A 27,914-nucleotide genomic window follows, 5' to 3' on the forward strand; every position below is an offset into this window, starting at 1 on the left:
CTATGAAGTGTGTGAACCTGGCAATTCACAGACCTCTACCCATGGGGCTAATAACACATTATATGTTAATAAAAAATAAAAAAATTATATATAAAAGAGAAATTCTCATACACCATACACCAAATGGTGTACAACCTACACCATTACAAGCCAGAGTAGAATTTTGAATGATCACCATCAAATGACATGAAATGTTAGCAGGTCTTGAAGTTGTTCATATAGAAGTGTCATTTTCATGTTATTATGTTTAGGTAACTGAAATGTACTTTTATTCCTTAGAAAAAGAGAAATGGTGAAATGGGGATTGGAGAAAAAAGATAACTTAAGTATAAAAAAATGCCAGTCTCAAAAATGAGTATATCTAGTCATCAGAAATTTGAAAGCGAAAACTTAAATCATAGGTAGCACATGTTTGAATGTGCAAAAAATGTCAATACAGTATACAGTATTCAGAAATAAAATCTGGGGATGCCTGGGTGTCTCAGTTGGTTGGACGACTGCCTTCGGCTCAGGTCATGATCCTGGAGTCCCGGGATCGAGTCCCGCATCAGGCGCCCAGCTCCATGGGGAGTCTGCTTCTCCCTCTGACCTTCTCCTCGCTCATGCTCTTTCTCACTGTCTCTCTCTCAAATAAATAAATAAAATCTTAAAAAAAAAAAAGAAATAAAATCTGTTCTCTTAGTACCTGTATCTATAAAGAAAACACAGTAAGTGGACACTGAGTAATATTTGGTGAATTTGTGGAATACACACTAATGTTGAAGGTTTCTAAAATTATGAAACACACTTTTCAATGTCTACATTTTCTTTCTTTAATGCACTGTGGACTTCACAGAATAACATACATTTTGATGGCAGCAAGTGGAATGGCTTACATAGTGAAGAAAGCAAGTGGGAGAGCAGGGTGGGCATGTGAACCGTGTATGTTTGACAGAGACTAGAAAGAAAAGAGAAAAAGGCAATACTAGTCAGAAAACAAGTAGAAGCAGGGATGAGAGAAAAATAATCTATTAATAGAGATAGGAAGAAGAGAAGAAGAACAGAGAAAAAGAAGAAATGGAAGGCGACAAAGAAGAAGGATGGAAAAGCAAGCAGGCAAGACTAGGAAGCCATGCTTTTTTGGCTTTGTAGAAGGGTTTTAACAATTGATTCTGATTGGGGTGACTCACTTACATGCCCTGGGGTTTTACATGGTGTTCTATAACTCTTTCAAATGGCCCAGATTGGGAGGGTGATTATGAGAATGACCTTGATATAGCTGCTTGGGTTAGTGAATCTTCCATTATCTGAAAGCAGGAGACTAGAACCTCTATTAGTCAACCCACAAGCATTTATTGAGCACGTACTATCTACTCAAAAATAGCCTTGCTGAGAGCAGGAACTTTGTCCCTTTTTCACTGCTTAACTTTATTTTTTACAGTGGGTGGGTACTCAATAAATCAAAAACATTGATCTTATACATAATCACAGAGGATTGCTTCAGTATCCATAAATTCAGAATCATGATTTTAAATGCTGGGGTTAAAAGCTACTAAGCAGACATTTTCAAAAGTTTTCTGGCACCAGTGACAGAAGCAGCAATATATGGGATAGAATGGGACCTATTCAAAGAGATCTTTTTTCTTTTGCAAATAATAAAATACAAGAGGACTCATTTGGAAATGTTAAGTGTGGGTGCCCAGAATTTAAATTTATCTTCTCTTATTAACATTCATTTTGTAGATACTTACATAAAGCACCTTAAATTATTCTTAAGTTCTTCTTTTTGAAACACGATCAGGCTTTCAGAGACACATCAATTAAAAAAAATCATTCTTGTTGAAAAAATGCAGAGAGCAAATCAAAATTACTGGAGAATGAAGTACAGATTGAAGTCGTGTGTGGGGGTAAGAGGGCAGAAGACAAGTCTTAACTTGCCTCTCCTGATGGGTTTCACAGCATCATTTTCAAACCTCCCATTCATTCTTTTCTAAGTAAGTACAGACGGTGGCATTTGGCATTGGGAAGCTTATTTTAGAAATAAATATGCTAAGAGGCCTGCAAACAGAAAGTTCTGAGGTTATGCGTTAAATTTCACAGGCATCCAAAAAGGAATTTTAGGTATTCAGACATACCTATCAATAGGTAAGATTTTAACAATAATAGGAAAATGGAAAAGTAGTTTGAAAGTGAGGCTTTAATGCTGAATACACAAAAATTATGTGTGTACAAGGAAAAAAATTAGGGGTGAGAAAAACTATAGAATATCACCGGGTGATAGAATTAAGAATTACTAAAATTTCCCTTTTGCATTCTTTTGTTTTTTGGATATAGAAAATTTTTATAATGAACATGTATTACTTTAACAACCAAGAAAACACATGTAAAAATAAACTCATAGCACCAGATTATCCATTTTTATAAAATGAATCATGAATTTCCACTCACGTTTAAACTTCTTTAGGCCCTCCATTATTGAATCCACTGTAACCTTCCCATTTCCTGTAAAACATTTGAATCAGACACAGAGGAAGTCACATAAAAACTCATAAAAATTGAGTAATATTACATTGTATATATACCACATCTTTTTTTTTTTTTTAAGATTTTATTTATTTATTTGACAGACACAGATCACAAGTAGGCAGAGAGGCAGGCAGAGAAAGAGGGAGAAGCAGGCTCCCTGCTGAGCAGAGAGACTGATGTGGAGCTTGATCCCAGGATCCTGGGCCGAAGGCAGAGGCTTTTTAACCCACTGAGCCACCCAGGTGCCCCAATATATACCACATCTTCTTTATCCACTCATCTGTAAACGGACATCTGGGCTTTTATTTTGGCTCTTTGGGCATTGCTGCTTTAAACAGTGGGGTGCAGGTGCCCCTTTGGATCATTGTGTTTGCATCCTTTGGGTAAATACCCAGTAGCACAATTGCTGGGTTGGAGGGTAATTCTATTTTTAAACTTTTTCAGGAACCTCCATACTGTTTTCCAGGGCAGCTATACCAGCTTGCATTCCTAACAGCAGTGTAAGAGGGTTCCCGTCTTTGTCCATATCTGACATGGATGGAAATAGATAGAGGGTATTATGCTAATTGAAATAAGTCAGTCAGAGAAAGACAATTATCATATGATTTTACCATATGTGGAATTTAAGAAACAAGACAGAGCAACTGACAGAATGGGAGAAGATATTTGCAAACGACATATCAGATAAAGGACTAGTGTCCAGAATCTATAAAGAACTTAGCAAACTCAACACCCAAAGAACAAATAATCCAATCAAGAAATGGGCAGAGGACATGAACAGACATTTCTGCAAAGAAGACATCCAGATGGCCAACAGACACATGAAAAAGTGCTCCATATCACTCGGCATCAGGGAAATACAAATCAAAACCACAATGCGATATCACCTCACACCAGTCAGAATGGCTAAAATCAACAAGTCAGGAAATGACAGATGCTGGCGAGGATGCGGAGAAAGGGGAACCCTCCTACACTGTTGGTGGGAATGCAAGCTGGTGCAACCTCTCTGGAAAACAGCATGGAGGTTCCTCAAAATGTTGAAAATAGAACTGCCCTATGACCCAGCAATTGCACTATTGGGTATTTACCCTAAAGATACAAACGTAGTGATCCAAAGGGGCACGTGTACTCGAATGTTTATAGCAGCAATGTCCACAATAGCCAAACTATGGAAAGAACCTAGATGTCCATCAACAGATGAATGGATCAAGAAGATGTGGTATATATACACAATGGAATACTATGCAGCCATCAAAAGAAATGAAATCTTGCCATTTGCGACAACATGGATGGAACTAGAGCGTATCATGCTTAGCGAAATAAGTCAGGCAGAGAAAGACAACTATCATATGATCTCCCTGATATGAGGAAGTGGTGTTGCAACATGGGGGCTTAAGTGGGTATGAGAAGAATAAATGAAAGAAGATGGGATTGGGAGGGAGACAAACCATAAGTGACTCTTAATCTCACAAAACAAACTGAGGGTTGCTGGGGGGAGGGGGTTTGGGAGAAGGGGGTGGGATTATGAACATTGGGGAGGGTGTGTGCTTTGGTGAGTGCTGTGAAGTGTGTAAACCTGGTGATTCACAGACCTGTACCCCTGGGGATAAAAATATATGTTTATAAAAAATAAAAAATTATATTAAAAAAAAAAGAAACAAGACAGAGAATCACAGGGAAAAGGAGGGAAAAGTGAAATAAGATGAATTCAGAGAGGAAGACAAACCATTTAAGAGACTTAACTCTAGGACGCCTGGGTGGCTCCGTGGGTTAGGCCTCTGTCTTCAGCTCGGGTCATGATCTCAGGGTCCTGGGATGGAGCCCCACATGGGCTCTCTGCTGAGCAGGGAGCCTGCTCCCCTCTCCCCCGCCTGCCTCTCTGCCTATTTGTGATCTCTGTCTGTCAAATGGGTGAAAAAAATCTTAAAGAAAAAAAAAAAAAAGAGACTTAACTCTAGGAAACAAACAGGGTTACTGGAGGGGTGGTGGGTGGTGGGGTAGCTGGGTGATGGGCACTCAGGAGGACATGTGATGTAATGAGCACTGGGTGCTGTATGGGCTGATGAATCACTAAACTCTACCTCTAAACTAATAATATATGTTAATTAATTGAATTTAAATAAAAAACTCATAAAACTGATAAAAGTTGTGAAATTATTAAAATGACATGGCAGACTGGAACTTCTCCTATGAGTTAGAACCACTAGAGAAACTGGTTTGCGTGGAAATTGCATTTGTTTTTCCCTCAGGTGAGTATAATGGAAGAAAGGATAAATCTTTAGTGAGACAAATCTCTCTACTTCTTCAATACAGTTCCTCTTTTCTATGTTTCAAAGTATGAAACTCCAAAAATTACATGTAGAGAAGGGATATTACAAGAACCAAGGCTCAAATCTGACATCATCTTTTCTGAACTCAGACAGATGACATTAAAAAAAAATAGATATGAAGTGACTATATTGGCAAATTGCTCAGAGTTGGAATAGGTAGAGAAGGACCTGCTCTGTGTTTCCTTCTACCAAGGATTTCTTGAGAACCAACATATTTGGGGTGGTAGACTTGTCACTCTTGAGGGTACAGAGTATGTTTCTCTGGCTGGAATGATCTTCCCATACTTGTTCAGCGTAGGGTCTTCTCCAGAAAACCCCAGTCTTGGCTAAATGCCCCCTTAGCACCTTCTGCATACACATAGCACCTTTTTTAAGATGATGGAAATGTACTAGAATGACTGTGGTGATAGTTGCTTGTATCTGTCAGTACTGAAAACCATCCAATTACATACTTAAATGGATAATTGTTGGGTATGTGACCTCTATCTCAATAGGGCTGTTAAAAATGTTGATTGAAAAAAAAAGAATGAGTTTTATAGCACAATACCATTTAAGGAAATTAAATACCACACACATTGCATTTTTATTTTATTTATTTTTAAATTTTATTTATTTATTTAAAGATTTTATTTATTTACTTGACAGACAGAGATCACAAGTAGGCAGAGAGACAGGCAGAGAGAGAGGAGGAAGCAGGCTCCCTGCTGAGCAGAGAGCCTGATGCAGGGCTTGATCCCAGGACCTTGGGAGCTGAAGGCAGAGGCTTTAACCCACTGAGCCACCCAGGTACCCTAACATTGCATTTTTAAAGGGATAAACACATATCTAAAATACACATGAGGGATGTGGGTTGGAAGGATATACAGTAGCTATAATAGAGAATGTACCTATGTTGGGGGAAGGAAATAGGAATGGAAGTAGGTGGTAAAGGGGAAAATAATAAAACAAAACACAAACTGTCCTTGCATGGACCAATGATGATAGTGTGCCATAACTGAGGAGTTTGATTAGCTCAGTTGTATGTATCTGCTGTTTAAGGAGAAGTCCACTCTCTCCCCACAAGAACAGCTTAAGGTGCTGGTGGGACAAAAAGGAAGAAATATCCAGTAGGCAGCTGGAAAAGTGGTGACAAAGAATAATCCAGAGAACAAAAGTCTTCAAACGTTTTGGTCTCAGGACTTTTTTATATTCTTAAAAAATTCTGAGGACCTCCAAGAGGTTTATGTGAGTTATAGCTATTATGTGGGTTATCATCACCACATTAGATACTAAAACTGAGAAATTTTAAAAAACGTTTTAAAATAGGGATGCCTGCGTGACTCAGTCGTTAAGTGTCTGTCTTCGACTCAGGCCATGATCCTAGGGTCCTGGGATGGAGTCCCACACCCGGCTCCCTGCTTAGCAGGGAGCATGCTTCTCCCTCTGCCTGCTGTGCCTGCAGCTGCCCCTGCTTGTACTCTCTCTCTATTACAAACAAATAAATAAATCTTTAAAAAATGTTTTAAAATAGCAATAAATCTAGTACATTTTTAAATTTTAATTTTTTTTTTTTTATTTTTAAAGATCTTATTTATTCATTTGACAGACAGAAATCACAAGTAGGCAGAGAGACAGGCAGAGAGAGAGGGAGAAGCAGAAAGCCTGATGTGGGGCTTGATCCCAGGACTTTGGGATCATGACCCAAGCCGAAGGCAGAGGCTTTAACTCACTGAGCCACTCAGGCATCCCAGTACATTTTTTAAAAATTTATTTTTTATTTATTTTCAGCATAACAGTATTCATTATTTTTGCACCACACTCAGTGCTCCATGCAATCCGTGCCCTCTATAATACCCACCACATGGTACCCCAACCTCCCACCCCCCTGCCAATTCAAACCCCTCAGATTGTTTTTCAGAGTCCATAGTCTCTCATGGTTCACCTCCCCTTCCGATTTCCCCCAACTCCCTTCTCCTAACTCCCCATGTCCTCCATGCTATTTGTTGTACTCCACAAATAAGTGAAATCATATGATAATTGACTCTCTCTGCTTGACTTATTTCACCCAGTACATTTAAAAAAAAAAAAAAAGATTTTATTTATTTATTTGTCAGAGAGAGAGAGAGAGAGAGAGAGCGAGAGCGAGCTCAGAGTAGGGAGGGTCAGAAGGAGAAGCAGACTCCATGCTGAGTGGGGAGTCCGACTCGGGACTTGATTCCAGGACCCTGGGATTATGACCTGAGCTGAAGGCAGGTGCTTAGCTGACTGAGCCATCCAGGTATCTCTAAATCTAGTATATGTTAGCATATTTTTTTTTAAAAGAATTTATTTTTTTATTTATTTAACACAGATCACAAGTAGGCAGAGAGGCAGGCAGAGAGAGAGGAGGAAGCAGGCTCCCCGCTGAGCAGAGAGCCCGATGCAGGACTCGATCCCAGGACCCTGAGCCGAAGGCAGTGGCTTAACCCACTGAGCCACTCAGGCGCCCTGTTAGCATATTTTTTAATGAAAAATATATATTAATTGAAAATGAAAAAATTAAGGCATTAAAATTAGGGGGTTACTGACTGAACATTGGTGTCCCTCCAGATTCATATATTAAAATTCTGTCTCCAGTGTCATGGTATTAAGAGGCAAGGTTTTGGGGAGGTGATTAGGATTGGATGAGATCCTGAAGACAGACCCTCATGAATGGGATTACTGACCCTATGGTTGAGGAGAGAGACTGCTGCTCTGTGCTCTCTGCCATGTGAGGAAACCACCAGAAGGTGACAATCTGTAGCCCAGGAGAGGCTTCTCACCAGAACTCAACCTTGCTGGCACCCTGATATCAGGATTTCTGGCTCCAGAACTGCGAGAAATAAATTTCTGTTGTTTAGAAGCCACCTAGTGTATGGTATTCTTGTTATAGCGGCCTAGGCAAAAATAGCATTGTTTTACATTTTTGCAAATCTCTTTAATGTCTGGCTTAATAGAAGACAGCTGGGATCCTCAATCTGTTTCTACATTTAGTTTTCTGCGATATGTTTTTTCAGTTGAAGAAAATCTGGCCTTATAGAGTTATGTAGTCAGAAAAGAAACATTTTATTATTTTACTTATTTTTTTTTGAGAGAGAGAGAGAGAATACGTCAGGTGGGGGGAGGGGCAGAGGGAGAGAGAGAAACTCAAGCAGGTTCCATGTCCAGTGTGAGCCTGACAAGGGGCTCAATCTCATGAGCCTGAGATCATGACCTGAGCTGAAATCAAGAGTCTGATGCTCAACTGTCTGAGTCACCTATAGTCACCCAGAAAAGAAATATTTTAATAGGTTTTTCAGATATGTCATGTGTGAATATATCATATAACTTATTAGAAAAGTTACTGTACACTTGTGAGTGAATGAGAATGATAAATGCAAATATTGTTTTAGTGTTATTTTAAAAATAGTTTTAATCTCATGGTAATTTGAGAACTGCTGCCATAGAGAGCTGATAATGAAGCAACAATCAAGGAGTGATATCATCAAAAGACGGAAGGAATTAAAACTGAGAAGACTGAGAAACAAACCCTCGATTGTTCCTATGTTTGGAAGATAGAATAAGTGAGGCTGGCAAAGGAAATTATTCATGATTTTGGATTCTAAGGGCTATTTCTGTAGCCTCACAGGCTACATGAGTGGGGAAGCCAACTGCAAGGATTCAAAGAGAATGTGAAATAAGGAAGCAGAAGTGGCTCTTGTAGACAATTAAGCAGCAGATTGAGAAAGGAATAAGGGATGAATGATCATAATTAGGAAGCAGAAGAACCAGCTGAAGGTTAGTGTGTAAAAGGACTGGGGGACCATGTGCTTCTTCATAGGCAGAGTAGAGAGAAAGAGATGAAACTGAATGTATTGGAAAGGAATTATGAAAGAAATGATTTTTTGTAAAAATATTGAACCATTATGTTGTCATTATGTCGTACACCTGAAATAAAATATAAGGTTGTATTCCAATTATATCTCAATTTAAAAAATAATTTTTGACAAAGTGGGAGATGATCAAGTCAAGAGCAATGGATTTGGAGGTGCTGAAGGAGCCTTTTCTCCATTGGAGAGAGGAGAGGAAGAAAGTCTAGGTGAACAAGAAGAAACGGTAAACTGGAGAGAACAGAAAGTGATGTTTGCCATGAATAGGTTCAAACTGATTGCTTTAAAACTGGGATTTGAGAAACATATTGGTTCAGTGTTTTACTTCCTATTTTCAGTTAGGCTTAGCAGAGAAAACCAAGCCTGCACTCCCTGCTTCACTCTTATATTCCTTGCATCTAGTATAGTGCCTGCACATATTCAATGATCAATAAATATTTGTTGGTTGAATCAATCAATATACAATCTTATACATTCAAGGTCAGAATTCAAGCAACATCACTGAAGCATTATGGTAAGAAATGTTACTCCCCAAATGCTCCCAGATCACCTTTTTTTTTTTTTTTTTTAAAGAAATCAGAACAAAGAAAGTAGTAGAAATAAAAGAAGACTAATCTAAAGTAGCTATAGAACAGAACAGTCTGCAGATAAGTCATGTAGCCAGATTCAATAAACGATAATAAAAATCTCAATAAGCAAACAAAAAACAAGCATAAATGAAATAAGTTAACCCTTAACTACCCTGCTTCCTCTTGTGTACATCTCCCTAATACTCATTTTTATTTTTTAATTTCAATTACCCTAATATTCTTTATTCTTATTTTTGGGCTGGAATCTCACCCTCAAGCACAAATTAAATATTGCTTGTACTTGTGACTTAAGAAATGAAAGGCCAGGTATAATTGTAATCTATCATTTCTACATCTTTGAAGACTTTCATGGGCAAGTGTGGTCCATACAGTGGTAGCACTGGCATCATTGGGAACTCGTTAGAAATGCAGAATTTTTCAGGATCCAACTCAGACCCAAATCATGATCTATGTTTTAATAAATGCCCAGGTGACACATATGCATGTTCAAGTTTGAGAAGCATTGTTGTAGATGATAAAAAGACAAGGATTGGGCACCTGGATGGCTTAGTCAGTTAAGTGTCTGCCTTTGGCTTAGTTCATGATCCTGGAGTCCAGGATTGAGACCTACATTGGGCTCTCCACTCAGCGGTTAGGTTTAGTGGGGAGTCTGCTTCTCCCATGACCCTCCCCACTCTCATGCTTTCTCACTTTGAAATAAATAAATTAAATCTTAAAAAAAAGATAAGGATCAAAAAAAAGATAAGATCCTTAGGATCTTATATACAGGATAACAAAGACAGTTCTAGAAAGACAAGAGAATTTTTAAAAACCTCACCATTAACAGTCAAATGAGACATCAGCTCCTTCATGTCTTCTTCTGTGAGCTCGATCCCCTCACTCACTAGAAATTTGTCTAAGTCCTGGATATCAATCACCTCTCCTTAGAAAAATTAAGAAATAAATTTTAGAAACATTATAGAACTATATATAAAGGATGAAAAAATGCTACTTATATATATGTAAATGTACTTATATATATGATTGTCCACATAGACCCAGAATTAACAGTAGGGTCAGAAAACAGTCCTGTGTCAGGGTGCCTTCTGACACAGTTGGTTAAACATCCAACTCTTGGTTTTGGCTCAGGTCCTGATCTCAGGGTCCTGAGATAGAGCCCTGCGTCAGGCTCTGTGTTCAGTGCAGAGTCTGCACCGGGAGCCTGCTTGAGATTCTCTCTTCCTTTCTCTGCCATATGAATAAATAAATCTTAAAAAAGAAAAGAAAGAAAAGATGGGCACCTGGGTGGTTCAGTGGATTAAGCCTCTGTTTTCGGCTCAGGTCATGATCTCAGGGTCCTGGGATTGAGCCCTGCATCGGGCTTTCTGCTGGGCAGGGAGCTTGCTTCACCCTTTCTCCTTCTGCCTGTCTCTCTGCTTACTTGTGATCTCCCTCTCTGTCAAATAAATCAATAAAATCTAAAAAAAAAAAAAAAGGAAAAAGAAAAGTCTTGTGTCTTTAATTCTGGGGGCTACAAAAAACAAAGTATACCATGGGTTAGGAACTGACTGGGATTTATTATAAAATCCATAGTAAATTAAGCTGCATACAGGGATTTGGTTTTATTTTTATTCTTCCTTCTACCCTACTTGAAAAATTCAGGGTTTTTCTAAAGGCCAGCTTTTAAAAATATATTTTATTTATTTATTTGACAGACAGAGATTACAAATAGACAGAGAGGCCGGCAGAGAGAGAAGGGAAGCAGGCTCCCTGCTGAGCAGAGAACCCGATGCGATGCGGGGCTTGATCCCAAGACCCTGGGATCATGATCTGAGCCGAAGGCAGAGGCTTTAACCCACTGAGCCACCCAGGTGCCCCTCTATAGACCAGCTTTTAAAATTTTATTTTCATTTAAAAATATTTGTTTGGAGTTTGCTTCTCTGATCATTATGCATTCAAGATTTTTATTCATCTCAACACAGAAGTAATTTTCTCTCATTCATCATAAAAACAATACAACATTAAAGATTAATAAAGGGGGGAAAGTACAATTCTACTACTCTACCACAAAAACCATTGTAGTTTTTTAAATTCCATTTCTGGTCTTTGACAATAAGGCTGTACTTTCATTGTGTGGAAATATAATATACACACAATTCTGTATTTTGCTTTTCCAACCTGATATTACATCATTAACAAATTACATCATTAACATCCAAAGTGCCACATAATCTTTACAGTTGACATTTCAACACATGAAACTCTACTAGCTTACCAGGCCGTGGGGTATGTACTAATTCCTGTACTGTTAGATATCTAGGCTGTTTCAAGTTTCTCTGAAGGGCTTTAAGCAGAGGTTTTCCTCTTTTTATTTAGCTTAACTATTTCCAGAGGATAAATTCCTTGGAGTGAGGTTCGTGTGGGAAAAGGAATAGTTCTTTGACTCTTAATACCTAGCCCTATGTTGAAAAACTCTTTTGGGGAAAGTTTCAGAGAATGTCATGGGCACTGATATATTAACACACATTGATTACTGTTTACCCAAGTTCAGAAGCATCCATAAAAATGGAACATATATGAAAGAATTTAAATATATATGAAGGGGAAATATTTTTCTCCACCAAAATATTGTATTTGCAATATAATATTGCAAAATATTAAGATGTTATTTATAGTATCATTTCATCATAGCTTTCAACTTACCCCTGAACCCACTGATAGCATCCATCACATCATTCAGACCAACTGTTCTATCACCTGTAAGGCAAGGGAAATAAATTTCAGAATCAGACAAACTGATGTTACTGAGACCCTGAAACAATGAAGACCAGAAATATTCAGCAGTTTCTCCCCAAATTTTTCCTAGAATGTGACTGCTCAGAGATAATAGTGCTATCTTAGAAATGAAGAAAGTTTTCAATCTGTAACAAATCATTCTTGTATCTCCCTTCTTTTTGCTTTAGATTAAATTAAGAAGTGATTTGTTACAGTTGAGTATAGCGAGACAGGACAAATGAACCTGACCCTGAGTATTTTTTTAATGTAGTCAGTTAATCAACAAATATTTAGGAGGTAGCTTTTACGTGCCAGGCACTTTGCTAGGCTTTGGGGATACAAAAGTAAACCAACTGCCAGAGTTCTTGCTGTCAAGGAGTGTACATCTAGCAGAAGGAAACAGACAGCATGTAACCAAAACAAAAAGGATCATTTGAGGTACTAAAATAAAATAGGGTTGCATAATAAAGAGCAATGGTAGGGTGCGTTAGACAGGGAAATCAGGGAGAGTCTATTTGGGTTGAGACCTGAATGATGAGAGAAGGGTGGTCATGGAAAGAACTAGGAGAGGAAGACACGGCATGTGTGGCAGCCCTCAGATGGGGATGAAACTGAGCTATTTACCTGGGCTGTCTAAGCTTCCTCACCCAGTATCAGTTGCTGCTTTTTGTTGTAACTGAGGGGCAGAGAAAAGGCTGGGGCGACAGGGGCCAAATCACGAAGGTAACTGTTGGCCCTGATGATAAAGTTGGGGTTTTATTCTGTTGCAGTAGAATGTCATTGGAGGCTGTGAAGAAGGGGAGTAATTTAACCTGACGGCAGCTTTCAGAAGCTCACCCTGGCTGATGTGTGCAGGATGGGGAAACCGGAGGAAGGGGGACAAGACAGGAGATGGTTTCAGTGGCCCAGGAAAGAGATGCTGTCTCTTGGGCTATAGCTGCAGCAGCGGGGACGCAGAGAAATGGATTCAGGACGTATGTTTCAGGTGGAGCCGAGATTTAAATGTGGGATGGAAGGGAAAGGAGGAATCAAGGAAGAAAACTGTTCATCTCCCCTCACCCGCCGCCTTCTCACGCAGCAGAGTAGATGGGATGCCATGACTGAGGTGGGGGAGGGCTTAGTCCTTTTGAGGGGGATTAATTACTAATCCATTAAATTCGTGATGCCTTTTGGATATCCACGTGGAGATCTCAAATAGCTAGTTTGAGATACCATTCCTGACTTAGGGAGGATGAGTGGGAGATAGAAATTTGCTCTGGGGGCGCCTGGGTGGCTCAGTGGGTTAGAGCCTCTGCCTTCGGCTCAGGTCATGATCCTAGGACCCTGGGATCGAGCCCCGCATCGGGCTGTCTGCTCTGCGGAGAGCCTGCTTCCTCCTCTCTCTCTCTCTCTCCGCCTGCCTCTTTGCCTACTTATGATCTCTATCTGTCAAATAAATAAATAAAATCTTAAAAAAAAAAAAAAAAGAAATTTGCTCTGGTCAGCTTCAAGAAGGTATCTGATCCGGTGAGGCTGGAGGCAGTCTCCTAGGAAGAGGACTGAACAAGAGTGGAATGGGAGTGAGGAAGTGGAGACAGAAAGGAGCCGTGAGTTTGGGATTTCTCTTTTTGAACCACGCTGACACACAATATTGCATTAGCTTCAGGCGAAGAGCATGGAGATTTGACAACTTTGCACATTACGGTGTGTTCAGCGCAAGGGTGGCCACGACCAGTCACCACACAACATGAAGCAATGACAACGTTCTGAGAGGTTCTGCTGTGAAGAGAGCTAAGAGGTGGAGTGGTAGCAGCAGGGGACCAGGGGGAAGACGAAAGCATAATCTGCAGGGCAGTGGGATCTACAGAGAGAGAGCAGAGAGGGAGAACCTGAGGACTCAGGCGAAAAGGGGAAACTGCAGCAGTGCAGTCTTGGAGGAGGCAAGGGGAAATGAGATCCGGGGCACCAGCGGAAGGACCCGCCCACCACAGGGGCAGAGGTGATGGCCTCTAGGTGGCAGGGAGCTAGAGCGGGAGTTCTGCACTCCGCTGGGCTCTATCTAGCGCCTGCTTGGTGACTCGAGTTCATCACATTCAGTTGTGGAATGGAATAATGTCCCAGCAATCTGGATGGTGAGTTGGTTCACACACCTGTTTTCTAAGTGGAAGAATTAAAATTATGAATGTCAGAAGGAAAAGAAAAAATTCTGGGTTGGTTATGGCAGGGGCCTTTTCAGTTCTATTTTAGTAAAATTATAAAAAATACCTGCCGGTAATATAGGAAGGGGAACCAGGTTCCGTGGCTCAGGGTTCTGCTTCCATCTACGTGATTTCAGAGCTGCAAGCCAGCTTTTCAACTCTTTCCTTGTGGGTGTGTATGCACATTAAAAAAAAAAAAAATCTCCAGCTACTCTGAGCTATCTGCCTGTGACGTTTAAGCTTCTTCACACAGGATCAGTTGCTGCTTTTGTTCTGGTCACAAGGTGGCACATATTTTGAATGGGCTTCTCCAATTTTCCCCATAAGCTCACTTTAGTGGGCAATTTTAATTTTCTAGAAAGGGAGGTTTTTCAGGCATCCTTGTATTGTGTTATGGCAGGAAAATCTGCAAGTAAATAAGCTGGAATGATAAAGGTCAGAGAGTGTGTAGATGAAACAGATTTTGGGGGTGATAAAGTATTAGTATTAGTCAAGTATTAGGTGAGCAATTAAAGGGATGGGAGTAAAAGATGATTAAAATTAGAGATGTCAAGGAACAGGAGGCCAGTGTGTTGCATGGGTGACTTATATCAGGAATTAATTAGGATTTAATCAGGATTTCTTAACCTGGGGTCTATGGGCTCTCTAATGATAGAATTCAGGGAGTCCTTGAGCTTGAATGGGAAAAAAAAATACAGCTGGCCCTTGAATGACATGGGTTTGAACTGTGGGGGAACAATATTATGTGGACTTTTTTGATAAATACAGTACAGTTCTGTAAAAGTATTTTTTCCTTCTTTTTTCTAGCTTACTTTATTGTAAGAATACAGTATATAATACATACAACATATAAAATATGTGTTGATTGACTTACATTACTGGTAAGGCTTTTGGTCAATAGTAGGCTATTAGTAGTTAAGTTTTGGGGGAGTCAAAAGTTATATGCAGGATGGCTCAGTCAGTTAAGTGTCTGCTTTCAGCTCAGGTCATGGTCCCAGGGTCCTGGGATAGAATCCTACATCGGGCTCCTTGCTCAGCAGGAGGCCTGCTTATCCCTCTCTCTCTGCCCTTCAACCTGCTTGTGCTCATGCGTGCTCTCTCTCAAAGAAATAAATAGGCGAGAATATAATGAGCATAGGGGCGCCTGGGTGGCTCAGTTGTTAAGCAGCTTCCTTCGGCTCAGGTCATGATCCCAAGGTCCTGGGGCTGAGCCCTACTTCAGGCTCCCTGCTTGGCGGGAAGCCTGCTTCTCCCTCTGCCACTCTCCCTGCTTATGTGCTCTGTCTCTCTCTTGCTGTGTCTCTCTTTGTCAAATAAATAAATAAAATCTTACAAAAAAAAAAGAATACAATGAACACAGATAAGAGCACAATTATGCCTTAACACTTACCATCAGTTGGTACTTGGGTCATTATTTCCTCAAGGTCATCCTCCTTGAGTTTAATCCCCATGTTTTCCAAGACGGATTTCACTTTTCTGAGTTTGACCCTTGGTCCTTAAGAAAGAGGGGCATGAAATAATTTCATGAATATTGGTGCTTAAGACTGAAGAATGCTAATCATGGTCATGCATCATAAATCCCAACTGGAGGGTAAACCACAAGGCCTTAAAGAAACCATTAATACATATATATCTCCCAGATTTAGATATGTCTGTTGAAAATAGGAAAAAATTGAGAAAGATAACCTTTGAGAAAAAGGTAAACAGTAAACAGTATTTACCTTTATGGGGAGGGATGAGATTGGTGAGAGGTAGAGGGACTCTCATTTTTTAAAAAATTCATATATAATTGACATATAAACATTTTCATATGTATAATATATGTACAGTTTCATATGTACAACATAATGATTTAGTATTTGTATATATTACAGTGTGATCATCACAATAATTCTTGTTAAAATCCATCACCATACAAAGTTACAGTTTTTTTTTTCTGGTAGTGAGAACTTTTAAAATCTGTTCTCTTAGCAACTTTCAAATATACAACATGATATTACTATCTATAGTCACCAAGCTGTACATTAGATCCCCATGACCTGACTTACACTTCTTTTATCTGTTTTCCATCTGGTAGAACTAGATAGTTTTTCTTGTAGTATTTGGTGCTTTAACAATATATTTCTAATCAAAAATTAAAAATGGAATTGTTTATAGCAGAAGTAGTATAAGGAGTAGAGACAGGATACTTTCCTTAACACCCACCCAGGGGAATTTCAGGTTTTTTTTTTTTTTTTTTTAAAGATTTTATTTATTTGAGGGGCACCTGAGTGGCTCAGTGGGTTAAGCCGCTGCCTTTGGCTCAGGTCATGATCTCGGGGTCTTGGGATCGAGTCCCGCATCGGCCTCTCTGCTCAGCAGGGAGCCTGCTTCCTCCTCTCTGTCTGCCTGCCTCTCTGCCTACTTGTGATCTCTCTCTGTCAAATAAATAAATAAAATCTTAAAAAAAAAGATTTTATTTATTTGAGAGAGAGGGAGTGAGAGAGAGCATGAGAAGGGAGAAGGTCAGAGGGAGAAGCAGACTCTCTCCAGAGCTGGGAGCCTGATGTGGGACTTGATCCTGGGACTCTGGGATCATGACCTGAGCCGAAGGCAGTGGCTTAACCAACTGAGCCACCCAGGCACACTTTTTTTTTTTTTTTTTTAAAGATTTATTTGTTTGGCAGAGAGAGAGCACAGCAAGGGGAGCAGCAGGCAGAGGGAGGTAGGAGAAGTAGGTCCCCGCTGAGCAGGAAGGCCTATGCAGGGCTCAATCCCAGGACCCTGGGATCATGATCTGAGCTGAAGGCAAATACTCAACCAATTGAGCCAACCAGGCGCCCTTCAGTTTTCCATGAGAGGTGAACAGGGAGGAATTGGCACATCTACTTAGAGTTGAAACGACAACCAGTCTGTACAATTCTACCTAGAAAACAGTGTTAGAACTTCCTACAGTAAGATGATACTTCTCCTTATATCCCCAAATGTCAATGTGCCCAAAGAAAAATGGCAAGTTATAAGTCCATAACAATGGATCAAAAAATCGGCAAGAAGCAGGGGTGCCTGGGTGGCTCAGCTGGTTAAGCATCGGACTCCTGATTTTGGCTCAGGTCATGATCTCGGGGTTGTGGGACCGAGTCCTCCATCGGGCTCGGTGCTCAGTGGGGTCTGCTGGAGATTCTCGTTCTCTTTTTTTCTGTCCTCCTCCCACTCGTGCAGACAAGCGCTCCTTTTAAATAAATAAAATCTTAAAAAAAAAAACAAACCAGCAAGAAGCAAAGTTGGAATGTTTAAAAACAAATGGTAAACACGAGGATTTTATTTTTATTTGCTCTTTCACTGTGTTTCTCACTCACCATTGAGGGCCTTCACGCCTTTTAGCAACCTGTTTTTATATATTTTTCCATCAGCTGTAAGACAAGACACAATTAAGAACAGAGGTTAAATGAAGGGAAGATTAACAAAGACAGCACAAAGACAATACAACATCTATAATTTCAGGGGGAAAAAACCCTTCAGATTTCTTCAGGATTTTATTTATTTTGCCCTCGAATAAGAATGAAATCAAAGATAAAGCTTTCACCGATATAAATCTGAATTTAAAAGTCTTTATCTCCCTATTTCTCCCCCTTTCCTTCCTACTCTTACTCCCCTGGTTTTCCTCTTTCCCTTGGTCATGACTTAGGGGAGGTGATGCTCCTAGGGGGAATGGGATAATTTAGTCTTGATGGTGGGGACCTGTGAAAGATGTTGCCAGTTTCCAATATTAAAATGTAAGTGACAAGAACAGGATTTCTTCTTTTTGTGAAACTGTGCTTTCTAAATGTGTCTTACTGGACATACACATAATTTCAGCAGTTTTCACACACAAGCCCATAAATCTGGGTTCCAAAGATGTGCTAAATACTCACCATGAATGGGCAGAGTTTTCAGCAGCTGCTTCTTTTCCTCATCAGTGAGTACCAGTCCCATTTTCCTCACCACATTGCTCAGATTATTGACATTAACTTTCTCTCCTTTGGAAATATGGAAATTGTTAACATATAAGAATTTTAGGAATGGGTGAAGGATTTCAAATGATGAAAAAGATGACCTATGGGCTATAGGCTTAATTAGAAGAGCAAATTGACAATGAAACTTGTTAACTTATATAGATTCTGAGTACACGTATATGTATAGATCATGTCAGAAATAAAATTTATACCTTTAATTCAAGCAAAAAGAAAAGCACATATAATCTTAGGTATAAGTCGAATGCCAATATATAGCCTGAATTATGGGGTCTTTTGACACAGTGATCATATTTCCTGGATGGCCTACAAAAGCTTCATCTTGGGATTGAACAGAGTTCATCTCTAGTTTTGTTGTTTAAACAATGGTGAAGTAGAAAATATTATTGGCCCAAACTCCCCATAATATAGGTCTAAACAGGAAAAATACCAAAGCAAACGGTAAGGTTATAAAACAAACATTTAATCATTAAATTTGTAGCGGTTCAACTTAACATGTCAGTAATAGTCTGAAGAGAAAACTTCTACTTAAAAACATCTTTTTTTTTTTTAAATAAAGCATTAGGGTCTTAGTTAATAATGAATTTCCTTTTTACCACAACTTACCTGTAAAAGCTTTTGCATCATCCATCACCGCATTCAAATCAACCATTTTATTCTCTGTAAGAAAAGACAATTTAGGCACAGAGACCAACCTTAGACTTAGAAAAATGATATGAAAAATTTAAGTTGAGGGGGTTGTCTGGGTGGCTCAGTTGGTTGGGCATCTGCCTTCAGCTCAGGTCATGATCCCGGGGACCTGGGATTGAGCCTTGCATCAGGCTCCCTGTTCAGTGGGGAGCCAACTTCTCCCTCTCCCTCTGCTGCTCCCCTTGCTTGTGTTCTCTCTCTGTCAAATAAATAAATAAAGTCTTAAAAAAAAAAAAGAAAAATTTAAGTTGTAATACAAAGAATTCCAACTCAGCAGCTACAGGTGGGGGCAGGAGATGTTTGCTGGTGACAGTGGCCTCCCTTGGCCACACCTGCCAACTTCCTATTAGTTGAGAGTAGGAACCCTGAGTTAGGGAAGAAGGACAATTTGTTTATTTTGGTTTGGCATGTGCTGACTGTGCTGGAAGATGTGCTGTCTGGCTCTCTTATAAGTTGTTTTTCTTCAAGTTTTTTTTTCAAAGATTTTGCTAATTTATTTGAGAGAGAGTGAGAGAGAGCATGAGGGGGGAGGGGAGGCAGAGGGAGAAGAAGACTCCTTGCTGAGGAGGGAACCTGATATGGGGCTCAGTCCCATGACCCTGAGATCATGACCTGAGCAGACACTTAACCAACTGAGCCACCTAGGCAACCCTTGCATGAGGTTTTTAATGGGAAACCACTGGCTCTATGTTTGAATCTAAGAGTTCTCTAACTCAGGAACTTTTAGCCTGGGACTCACCCATTAGAAAATTCTTTCTAATGAATTCTATCATCTTTGCCTCTGTGACATTTTTATCCACCTAAATTGGTCTTATTCAGTCATTGATGAAACCTTATCTTATTTAAAAAAAAGTGTACAAGAAAGGAAAGGAAGGAAGGCAGATATAGGAAAGAAATATGGCAAAATGGTAATATTTGTTAACTCTAGCCAGTGGATACACAAGTGTTTGTCATAGTGTTTGTTTTCTGTTTTGATAGATGTTTGAAATATTTCATAAGTTTTTCAAAGAGATTAAAAAATAGGGGCGCCTGGGTGGCTCAGTGGGTTAAGCCACTGCCTTCGGCTCAGGTCATGATCTCAGGTCCTGGGATCGAGTCCCACATCAGGCTCTCTGCTCGGCAGGGAGCCTGCTTCCTCCTCTCTCTCTGCCTGCCTCTCTGCCTACTTGTGATCTCTGTCTGTCAAATAAATAAATAAAATCTTTAAAAAAAAAATAAAAAATAGCTTTATTTTCAGAAGACCTCATAGAGAGGCCCTAAGATTTGCCCTGTGGTACACTGGTTATCTGAAAGACTTACCATCAATAGGCAGGTGGTTCAGTAAGTCCTGATAGTCCTCTTTCTTAAGCTGAATCCCCATGTTCTTTACAATGGTGTTCAGGTTCTTGACACTGACTTTTTTCCCTTAGGAGAGAAGAGGATGTAAATAATTCAAGTAAGTCCAGGAAGTGGATGATTCCAGCCTCGAGTGTGCACCCACTGTAAGCACAGTGGAACACTGGCCCTTTGAATGACCCCAGATAGTCAGTGTTGGGAGTTGAGAGGAGAAAATGCGCCCTCATCATTGTGCTATAACTTTTTTTTTTTTAAAATTATTATTATTTTTTTAAATTTTATTTATTTATTTGATAGAGATCACAAGTATGCAGAGAGGCAGGCAGAGAGAGAGAGAGAGAGAGGGAAGCAGGCTCCCTGCTAAGCAGAGAGCCCGATGCGGGACTCGATCCCAGGACCCTGAGATCATGACCTGATCCGAAGGCAGCGGCTTAACCCACTGAGCCACCCAGGTGCCCCTGTGCTATAACTTTTAATTGAAATAATCATGGATGAGAAAGAAGAATTAGATAAGTCCAATGAATTGATAAAGATAACCAGAGTAAATGAAATCAAAATCTCAAAGTTGCTGCATATTACTAAGAATAAATTCCTCAAATGTAGTTATACTGAAAGAAGAGTGGTGGGTTATGAGGCGATGTTCAGTGTCACTAAACCAGTGGAATAATGACACAGCACGATTCTAATCAGAAATCTAAAAAAGAAAATGCAAAGCACAATAAATTTTAGCTGCTGTTCCCATGATTCTCACCTTTGAGCGGCTTCACACTCTCCAGTAATCTCTTCTTATACACCTTTCCATCTCCTGTGAGATAGGGTAAAATTCAAGTCAAAAGAAAAAGGAACTATAATTTTTAAAGACATTTTATTTAATTCTAGAAATTTATTCTGCCTCACCCTCAAATAATTATAAAAGGAATGCCCACATCGTGGTCAGTCTATTCCCTAATTGGAACACATGGCAGTAAGTGATGCAGGCTACATATAACCCACCCATGTGTTTCTTTCCTTTTATTTTTCCCTTCATGAACTGCACTTCAACCCCTCTGTCTTTCTCTTTTTCTTGCCCATGCTCTAGGCCCATAAGGTATTCATATGTTTAGCCTGAACAGTAGAGTCTATAAAGGGATTTTCTTAAAAATAGCAATCAACTCAAACAGTAGCATAAAACAATATTTAAGTATATTTTGTTCCTTAAACAAACTCTTTTCATAAATTGAGGGGAAATTCAACAGGGGCAGAGAACATGGGACATCTGCCAGCCCAATCTATCTCTACAGGTGCTGTCTGTCCCCCCCTTCCTATGGAAGGAGTGTCTACAGTGTTGACAGAAACAGTGCTTGGCATGTGGCTGTAGTTGTCTCCATTATAGTCCATCTGCTTCTTTGTGCATCTCTACCCTGTTCCCCCAGAGCCAATATCCTAAGCATGCTGCAGTTCTCAGAGCTGGCCCCTTGAGAGTGATCTGGGGGAATGCTAGAAATAGGGAGTGGTCACAGCCTTAGGTATATGTGAGGGGAATATGGATGGGCACTGAGCATTTGCTCCCTGGGTTCCTGCTTCTGCCATCAGGAGTACTAGCACCCACCAAGATGTGTAGGCTTGCTCTTGTTCGGGGGACAACTGGGGACAGGTGCTATAGGGTGAGGGGAAGAACATCTCCATGGAGGTCCCTGAGAGTGGACAGGAGGCACAGGTGAAGCACAGGCTGGCCTCTAGGGTCTCTGGGGATAAGCATATGCACGTTCCCTGGAGGTGGAATTTTTAAGAGACAGACTGGCTACATCACTGACCAATCAGAATCAAATGTTGACAGTTTAACGTATGGTCCTGGTGGTCCCCTGCTCTCAGGTGTTTATCTTTTAGTTGCTGGATTATGGGGAAATGGGAGGGCTATCAGGGGTAGGACTGGGGATGTGGGGGCACATTCAGGAGGCTACAGAAGAATTTATCTGTGTAGCATTTGAGATATATATCAAAGGGTCCACTGACTGAATGGAAAAGAGAGAAATTTCTCACTTACAAGCTTCTCACTTCTAAACTAAAGCACAAGTGACAAGAATGGGGTTTCTTATGTCTGGAATGCATTTTCCTTAGGGAGTTTCTTAGGGGATTAGACAATTCTCACCCAGAAGCCCACAGAACCACAATTCCCTGAGCACCATGATGGCATGTTAAACACTCACTAGAGACTGGCAGAGTTTTCGACAGCATCAACTGTTCTTTTTCAGTAATCTCAATTCCCATGTTTCTTAGCACATTTTTTAAGTCGTTGGCTTCAACTTTTTCTCCTTTGAATAGATGGGAATCATTTCAGGCGACAATATTAAAAAATACAATTATTCTAAACTATGAAAGACATAACCCCATACAGGATTATTTCTAACCACAGGATGAAACTGAAATACATGAGCTGACTTCACTTACACAGAGTTATTGTAAAATTCAGTACCTGAAAATTTTCTTTAGTCAAAATAAGAATATAACACTCCTATTCTGCATATGGGTCAATATAGCATGGAGTATAAATGCCTGATGATTTATGATGGTATAATGAGTATACATAATTGTACTGGTAAGGAATATCTCTGTTACTGCTCCATGACCTGAATTATGAGCTGCACCTGTATTTTGATTCTTTGAACACTAGAGAAATGAACACATGACTGGCCAAAATATTTGAGTGTGCCCACACTTCTAAATCTCGAATGATCTATATTATTGTCAATAAGACAAAATCATCAATAAATAAGTAAAAGAGAAAAGCAAACTTATTAACGATGGCTGAAGGGGGTAAACTACTGCTTTAAAAAAATAATTCTCTATAAAGTGTCAAGATCTCAATTTTATGATATCTTATACAAGTTCTCACTCACCTGTAAAAGCACCAGCAGCTTCCATTAATGTATCCAAATCAACCTTTTCATCTTCTGTAGAAAAATTCAGGATTTAGATTCAGATGAACAAAACTAGACTTGAAAAATTAAATTCTTTTTTTTTTTTTGAAAATTAAAGAAAATTCTTTTAAAGATTTTATTTGTTAGAAAGAGAGAGAGAGAGAGAGAGAGAGAACAAGCAAGGGAAGCAGCCAGCAGAGGGCAAAGCAGGCTCCCTGCTGAGCAAGGACTTGATCCCAAGTCGCTGGGATCACTACCTGAGCCAAACGCAGATGCTTAGCTGACTGAGCCAACCAAGCACCCCCAATATAGAAGTCATTTTTAAAATAAACTTTTAAAAATATGATTTTACAAGTTTTAAAAAAGATTTTATTTATTTATTTGAGAGAGAGAGAGAGAATGAGAGAAACAGAGCATGAGAGGGGGGAGGGTCAGAGGGAAAATCAGACTCCCCGCTGAGCAGGGAGCCTGATGCAGGACTTGATCCTGGGGCTCCAGGATCATGATCTGAGTTGAAGGCAATTGCTTAACTAATGGAGCTACCCAGCCATCCTTAAAAGTTTTTCTTAAAGATTATTTATTTGACAGAGAAAGAGAGAGAGACAGTGACAGCACAAGCAGGGGAAGCAGTTAGCAGAGGGTGAAGCAGAGGCTCAATCCCAGGACCCCAAGATCACGACCTGAACTGAAGGCAGATGCTTAACCGACTGAGCCACCCAGGTGTCCCTTAAAATATTTTAAAGTAATCTCTAAAACCAACATAGGACTTAAACTCATAACCCTGATATCAAGAGTTGCATGCTCTACTGACGAAGCCAGCCAGGTGCCCCTATCTAAATTCCTAAATAAAATTTGGTGTATGGAATCCCAATAATTTTTCATGCTTTTTTTCTAAAATTTTTATTATAGTTTCAATCCACAGGAACATATAACAAAAAGGTTTGAGCTTTAAGTATATATCCATTCAATTAGCATGACTTCTTTTTTATTTCATAAGCTATTAAAAAATCTTTTTTAAAAAAGGTTTTATTTATTTTGAGAGAGAGAGAGAAAGAGAGCATGAATGGGAGTAGAGAAGCCAGCTGCAATCAGCATGAATGGGGGGAAGGGCAAACGGAGAGGCAGAAGCAGACTCCCCACCGAGCGGGAACCCAATGTGGGACTTGATCCCAGGACCCTGAGATCCTGATCTGAGCTGAAGGCAGACATTTAACAGCTAAGCCATCCAGGTGTTAAAAATCTTTAGAATGTCATGGTGAATGGAATGTTTTGTTTGTTTGAAGTCAGTTCTATCCTAGAGGTCAATTTTCCTTTATTTAGACCTGGTTCTCTTGCACTTAGTAGAAGGCTGAGATGGGTTAAGCCACAGTTCTCAAAGTGTGGTCCAGGGACCTCTGTTGTCACCCACCCTTTGCCTTTTACACTTTTGACATTTGCACTGGTGGTGCAAAAGCAGAGATGGGTGAAACTGCTGGCATCTCCCATGAATCAAGGCCATGGCAACAAATGTACTACTAGTCATGGTGTTCTCCATTGTACATACTGGGAGTAAAAGAATGTCAGTTTCACTTAAGAATGTTCTTGATAATGTAGCAAAAGGTATTGATTTTATTAAATCTTAACCATTGAGAACGAACTTTTCAATATTCTGTACAATGAATTGAGAAGTTTGTATAAAGCATTTCAGTTCCTTAAGAAAATATAATGATTTCTTGAGGAAAATAACCTGTATGATTGTTTGAGTCTCAAGCAAATTAGCTTTTTCATGAACACCATATTTAGTTGGAAAAATGGAGAAAACCTAGAGTTTGGTATTTGGGAAGCATCTTCTTGAAAATGAACAAAGTGAGCCTGTTATCTTAAGAAAAGAATTGATGGTAGATGTTTTAATGGTATAGTTCAAGCTCTCAAACAAAAATTTAAATTTAGAGAACCTTATATCCACATCATGACTTGATAGGTTCTCAATACTTAAACACTTTTTTAAATTAGATTGGTGATATAATTAGATAAGAACAAATGTGAGTTTTTATTTTTATTTATTAAAAATTTTTTTATTTTACTTCACAGACAGAGATCACAAGTAGGCAGAGAGGCAGGCAGAGAGAAAGAGGAGGAAGCAGGCTCCCCACTGAGTAGAGAGCCTGATGTGGGGCTAGTATCCAAAATCTATAAAGAACTTATCAAACTCAATACCTAAAAAACAAATAACCCAGTGAAAAAGTGGGCAGAAGATATGAACAGACATTTCTCCAAAGAAGACTTACAAATGGCCAACAGACACATGAAAAAAATGCTCCATATCACTTGGGATCAGGGAAATACAAATCAAAACCACAATGAGATACCACCTCACACCAGTCAGAATGACTAAAATTAACAAGTCAGAAAATGACAGATGTTGGTAAGGATGTGGAGAAAGGGGAACACTCCTACACTGTTGGTGGGAGTGTAAGCTGGTGCAACCACTCTGGAAAACAGCATGGAGGTTCCTCAAAAAGTTGAAAATAGAGCTACCCTATGATCCAGCAATTGCACTACAGGGTATTTACCCCAAAGGTACAAATGTAGTGATCCAAAGGGGCACCTGCACCCCAATGTTTATAGCTTCAATATCCACAATATGGGAAGAGCCCAGATGTCCATCAACAGATGAATGGATAAAGAAGATTATTTATATATATATATAGTATTTCATTATATGTAGTATATATATATATATATATATATATATATATATATATATATTCATTATATAATGAAATACTACACAGCCACAAAAAAATTGAAAAATTGAAATCTTGCCATTTGCAACAGCGTGGATGGAACTAGAGCATATTATGCTAAGAGAAGTAAGTCAATCAGATAAAGGCAATTATCATATGATCTCAGTGATATGTGGAATTTAAGAAAAAAGACGAGGATTATAGGGGAAGAGAGGAAAATATAAAAGAAGATGAAACCAGAGAAGGAGACAAACCATAAGAGACTCTTAATCATAGAAAACATATTGAGGGTTGCTGGAGTTGGGGAGAGGTGGGAGTATGGGGTGTCTGGGTGATGGACATTAAGGAGGGCATATGATGTAATGAGCATTGCGTATTCTATAAGACTGATGAATCACTGACCTCTACCTCTAAAACCAATTAAACCAACAATACATTATATGTTAATTAATTGAATTTAAATAAAAAATGTAAAAAAAAACAATAAAAAAGGAAAAAAAGTTATTCATTTGAGAGAGAGAGAGAGAGCAAGGGGCAGGAGGGTCAGATGGAGAGGGAGAAGCAGACTTCATGCTGAGCAGGGAGCCTGTGGTGTGGCTTGATCTCAGGACCCTGAGATCATGACCTGAGCTGACACCAAGAGTTAGATGTTTAACTGACTGAGCCATCCAGGCACCACTGTTCTAAACATTTTTGTCTTCATTCTGTTCCTTTTTCTGTCTCTCCCCGACTCTCATTTGTGTGTGTGTGTGTTAATCATATAAGCAATGAACCTCTGTTTCACACTTCTAGTATCTTTCTTCCTTTCACCAACCACATCCCATTAGCTTTCTCCCTTTATCACCAGATAAAGGTCTTAATAGACCTTTAAAGACCAGATAAGGGTCTTAATAAAGACCCTTATCATCTGGACCTTGGCAGCAGCCTCTAAATTATATCGCTACCCCTGGTTTTTCTCTCCCCAGCATGTGTTTCCTCATTGTTTTCAGAGTAGACTAGTCATTGTCTACAGGATAAAGGTACTTATTTATCTATATCTGTATCTGTATGTATGTATGTATGTATCTATCTATCTATCTATCTAGTAGGTTCCACACCCAACATAAGGCTTGAACTCATGACCCTGAGATCAAGAGTTGCATGTTCTGGGGCACCTGTGTGGCTCAATGGGTTAGGCCTCTGCCTTCAGCTTAGGTCACGATCTCAGGGTTCTGGGATTGAGCCCTGCATCAGGTTCCCTGTTCGGTGGAGTGCCTGCTGCCTCTCCTCTCTCTGCCTGTCTCTGCCTACTTGTGATCTCCCTCTCTGTCAAAAAATAAATAAAATCTTAAAAAACATCAAAAAAAGAGTTGCATGTTCTACTTACAGAGACAGCTAGGTGCCCCAGCATAAAGGAATCCTAAAATGCTCACCAGTAACTGGTAGGTGGCTCTGCAGGTCCTGGATTTCGTTTTCTTCAAGACTGAACCCAGTATTCTGTAGAACATTTTTTAGGTTACCAACACTAACCCTTCCTCCTTAATAAAAACAAGGAAAAGTAAATAAGGATGTCACAAATGGAAAAATGCAGGCCATCAGCCTTACCTAGAAATGGAAGTACAAAGAAGGTATTTACAGCAAGTTGTATGGGAGTCAGAAAGAGCACATGGTACCATAACTGAGCTTCTGAGAGAAATTTATGTGAGGGAGAAAAAAGTAAAGAAAGAGTTTGGCTCCTGGTGAATTAGGCAAAGACAATCATGTTATTCTGGCCAAAAAGTAAGATTTAAAACTTGCTACATTAACAACAGATTACCTTCTTAATATAATTATACTTAAAGAAAAACACCAGTTAATAGGCCAGAATAACTGAAAACTACTGTTGTAGTTTTGATCAAGTCACTATAAAATAGGATTTATAGAGTCAATTTCAGATGAGTTAAACAATAAATGAAAAAAGTGAAATCTTAGGAAATCAAAGATTAAGTATATATAACTTTTTATATACATCTAGATAGTAAAGGACTTTCTAAATACAAAAAAAGAAGAAATCACAGAAGAAATGACTGACATAAT

At 39.4% G+C, this 27,914-nt stretch overlaps 1 protein-coding gene across 1 annotated transcript in view; it reads right to left on the minus strand.

Moving 5' to 3' along the window:
• The window catches only part of EFCAB3 (EF-hand calcium binding domain 3), a 109,980-nt gene that overhangs the window by 36,665 nt on the left and 45,401 nt on the right, over nucleotides 1–27,914 (minus strand). Inside the window, exons 27-38 of the mRNA XM_059149705.1 lie at nucleotides 27,272–27,376; nucleotides 23,113–23,166; nucleotides 22,423–22,527; nucleotides 20,988–21,041; nucleotides 20,201–20,305; nucleotides 18,818–18,871; nucleotides 18,113–18,217; nucleotides 17,558–17,611; nucleotides 15,613–15,717; nucleotides 11,974–12,027; nucleotides 10,109–10,213; nucleotides 2,428–2,481 (exon numbers count right to left, since the gene is read on the minus strand). Of these exons, the coding sequence (XP_059005688.1) occupies nucleotides 2,428–2,481; nucleotides 10,109–10,213; nucleotides 11,974–12,027; nucleotides 15,613–15,717; nucleotides 17,558–17,611; nucleotides 18,113–18,217; nucleotides 18,818–18,871; nucleotides 20,201–20,305; nucleotides 20,988–21,041; nucleotides 22,423–22,527; nucleotides 23,113–23,166; nucleotides 27,272–27,376 (954 nt within the window). The remainder of the gene's footprint in view (nucleotides 1–2,427; nucleotides 2,482–10,108; nucleotides 10,214–11,973; nucleotides 12,028–15,612; nucleotides 15,718–17,557; nucleotides 17,612–18,112; nucleotides 18,218–18,817; nucleotides 18,872–20,200; nucleotides 20,306–20,987; nucleotides 21,042–22,422; nucleotides 22,528–23,112; nucleotides 23,167–27,271; nucleotides 27,377–27,914) is intronic.

Source organism: Mustela lutreola, chromosome 15 (assembly GCF_030435805.1).
Source record: "Mustela lutreola isolate mMusLut2 chromosome 15, mMusLut2.pri, whole genome shotgun sequence".
Taxonomy (NCBI): Eukaryota; Metazoa; Chordata; class Mammalia; order Carnivora; family Mustelidae; genus Mustela; species Mustela lutreola.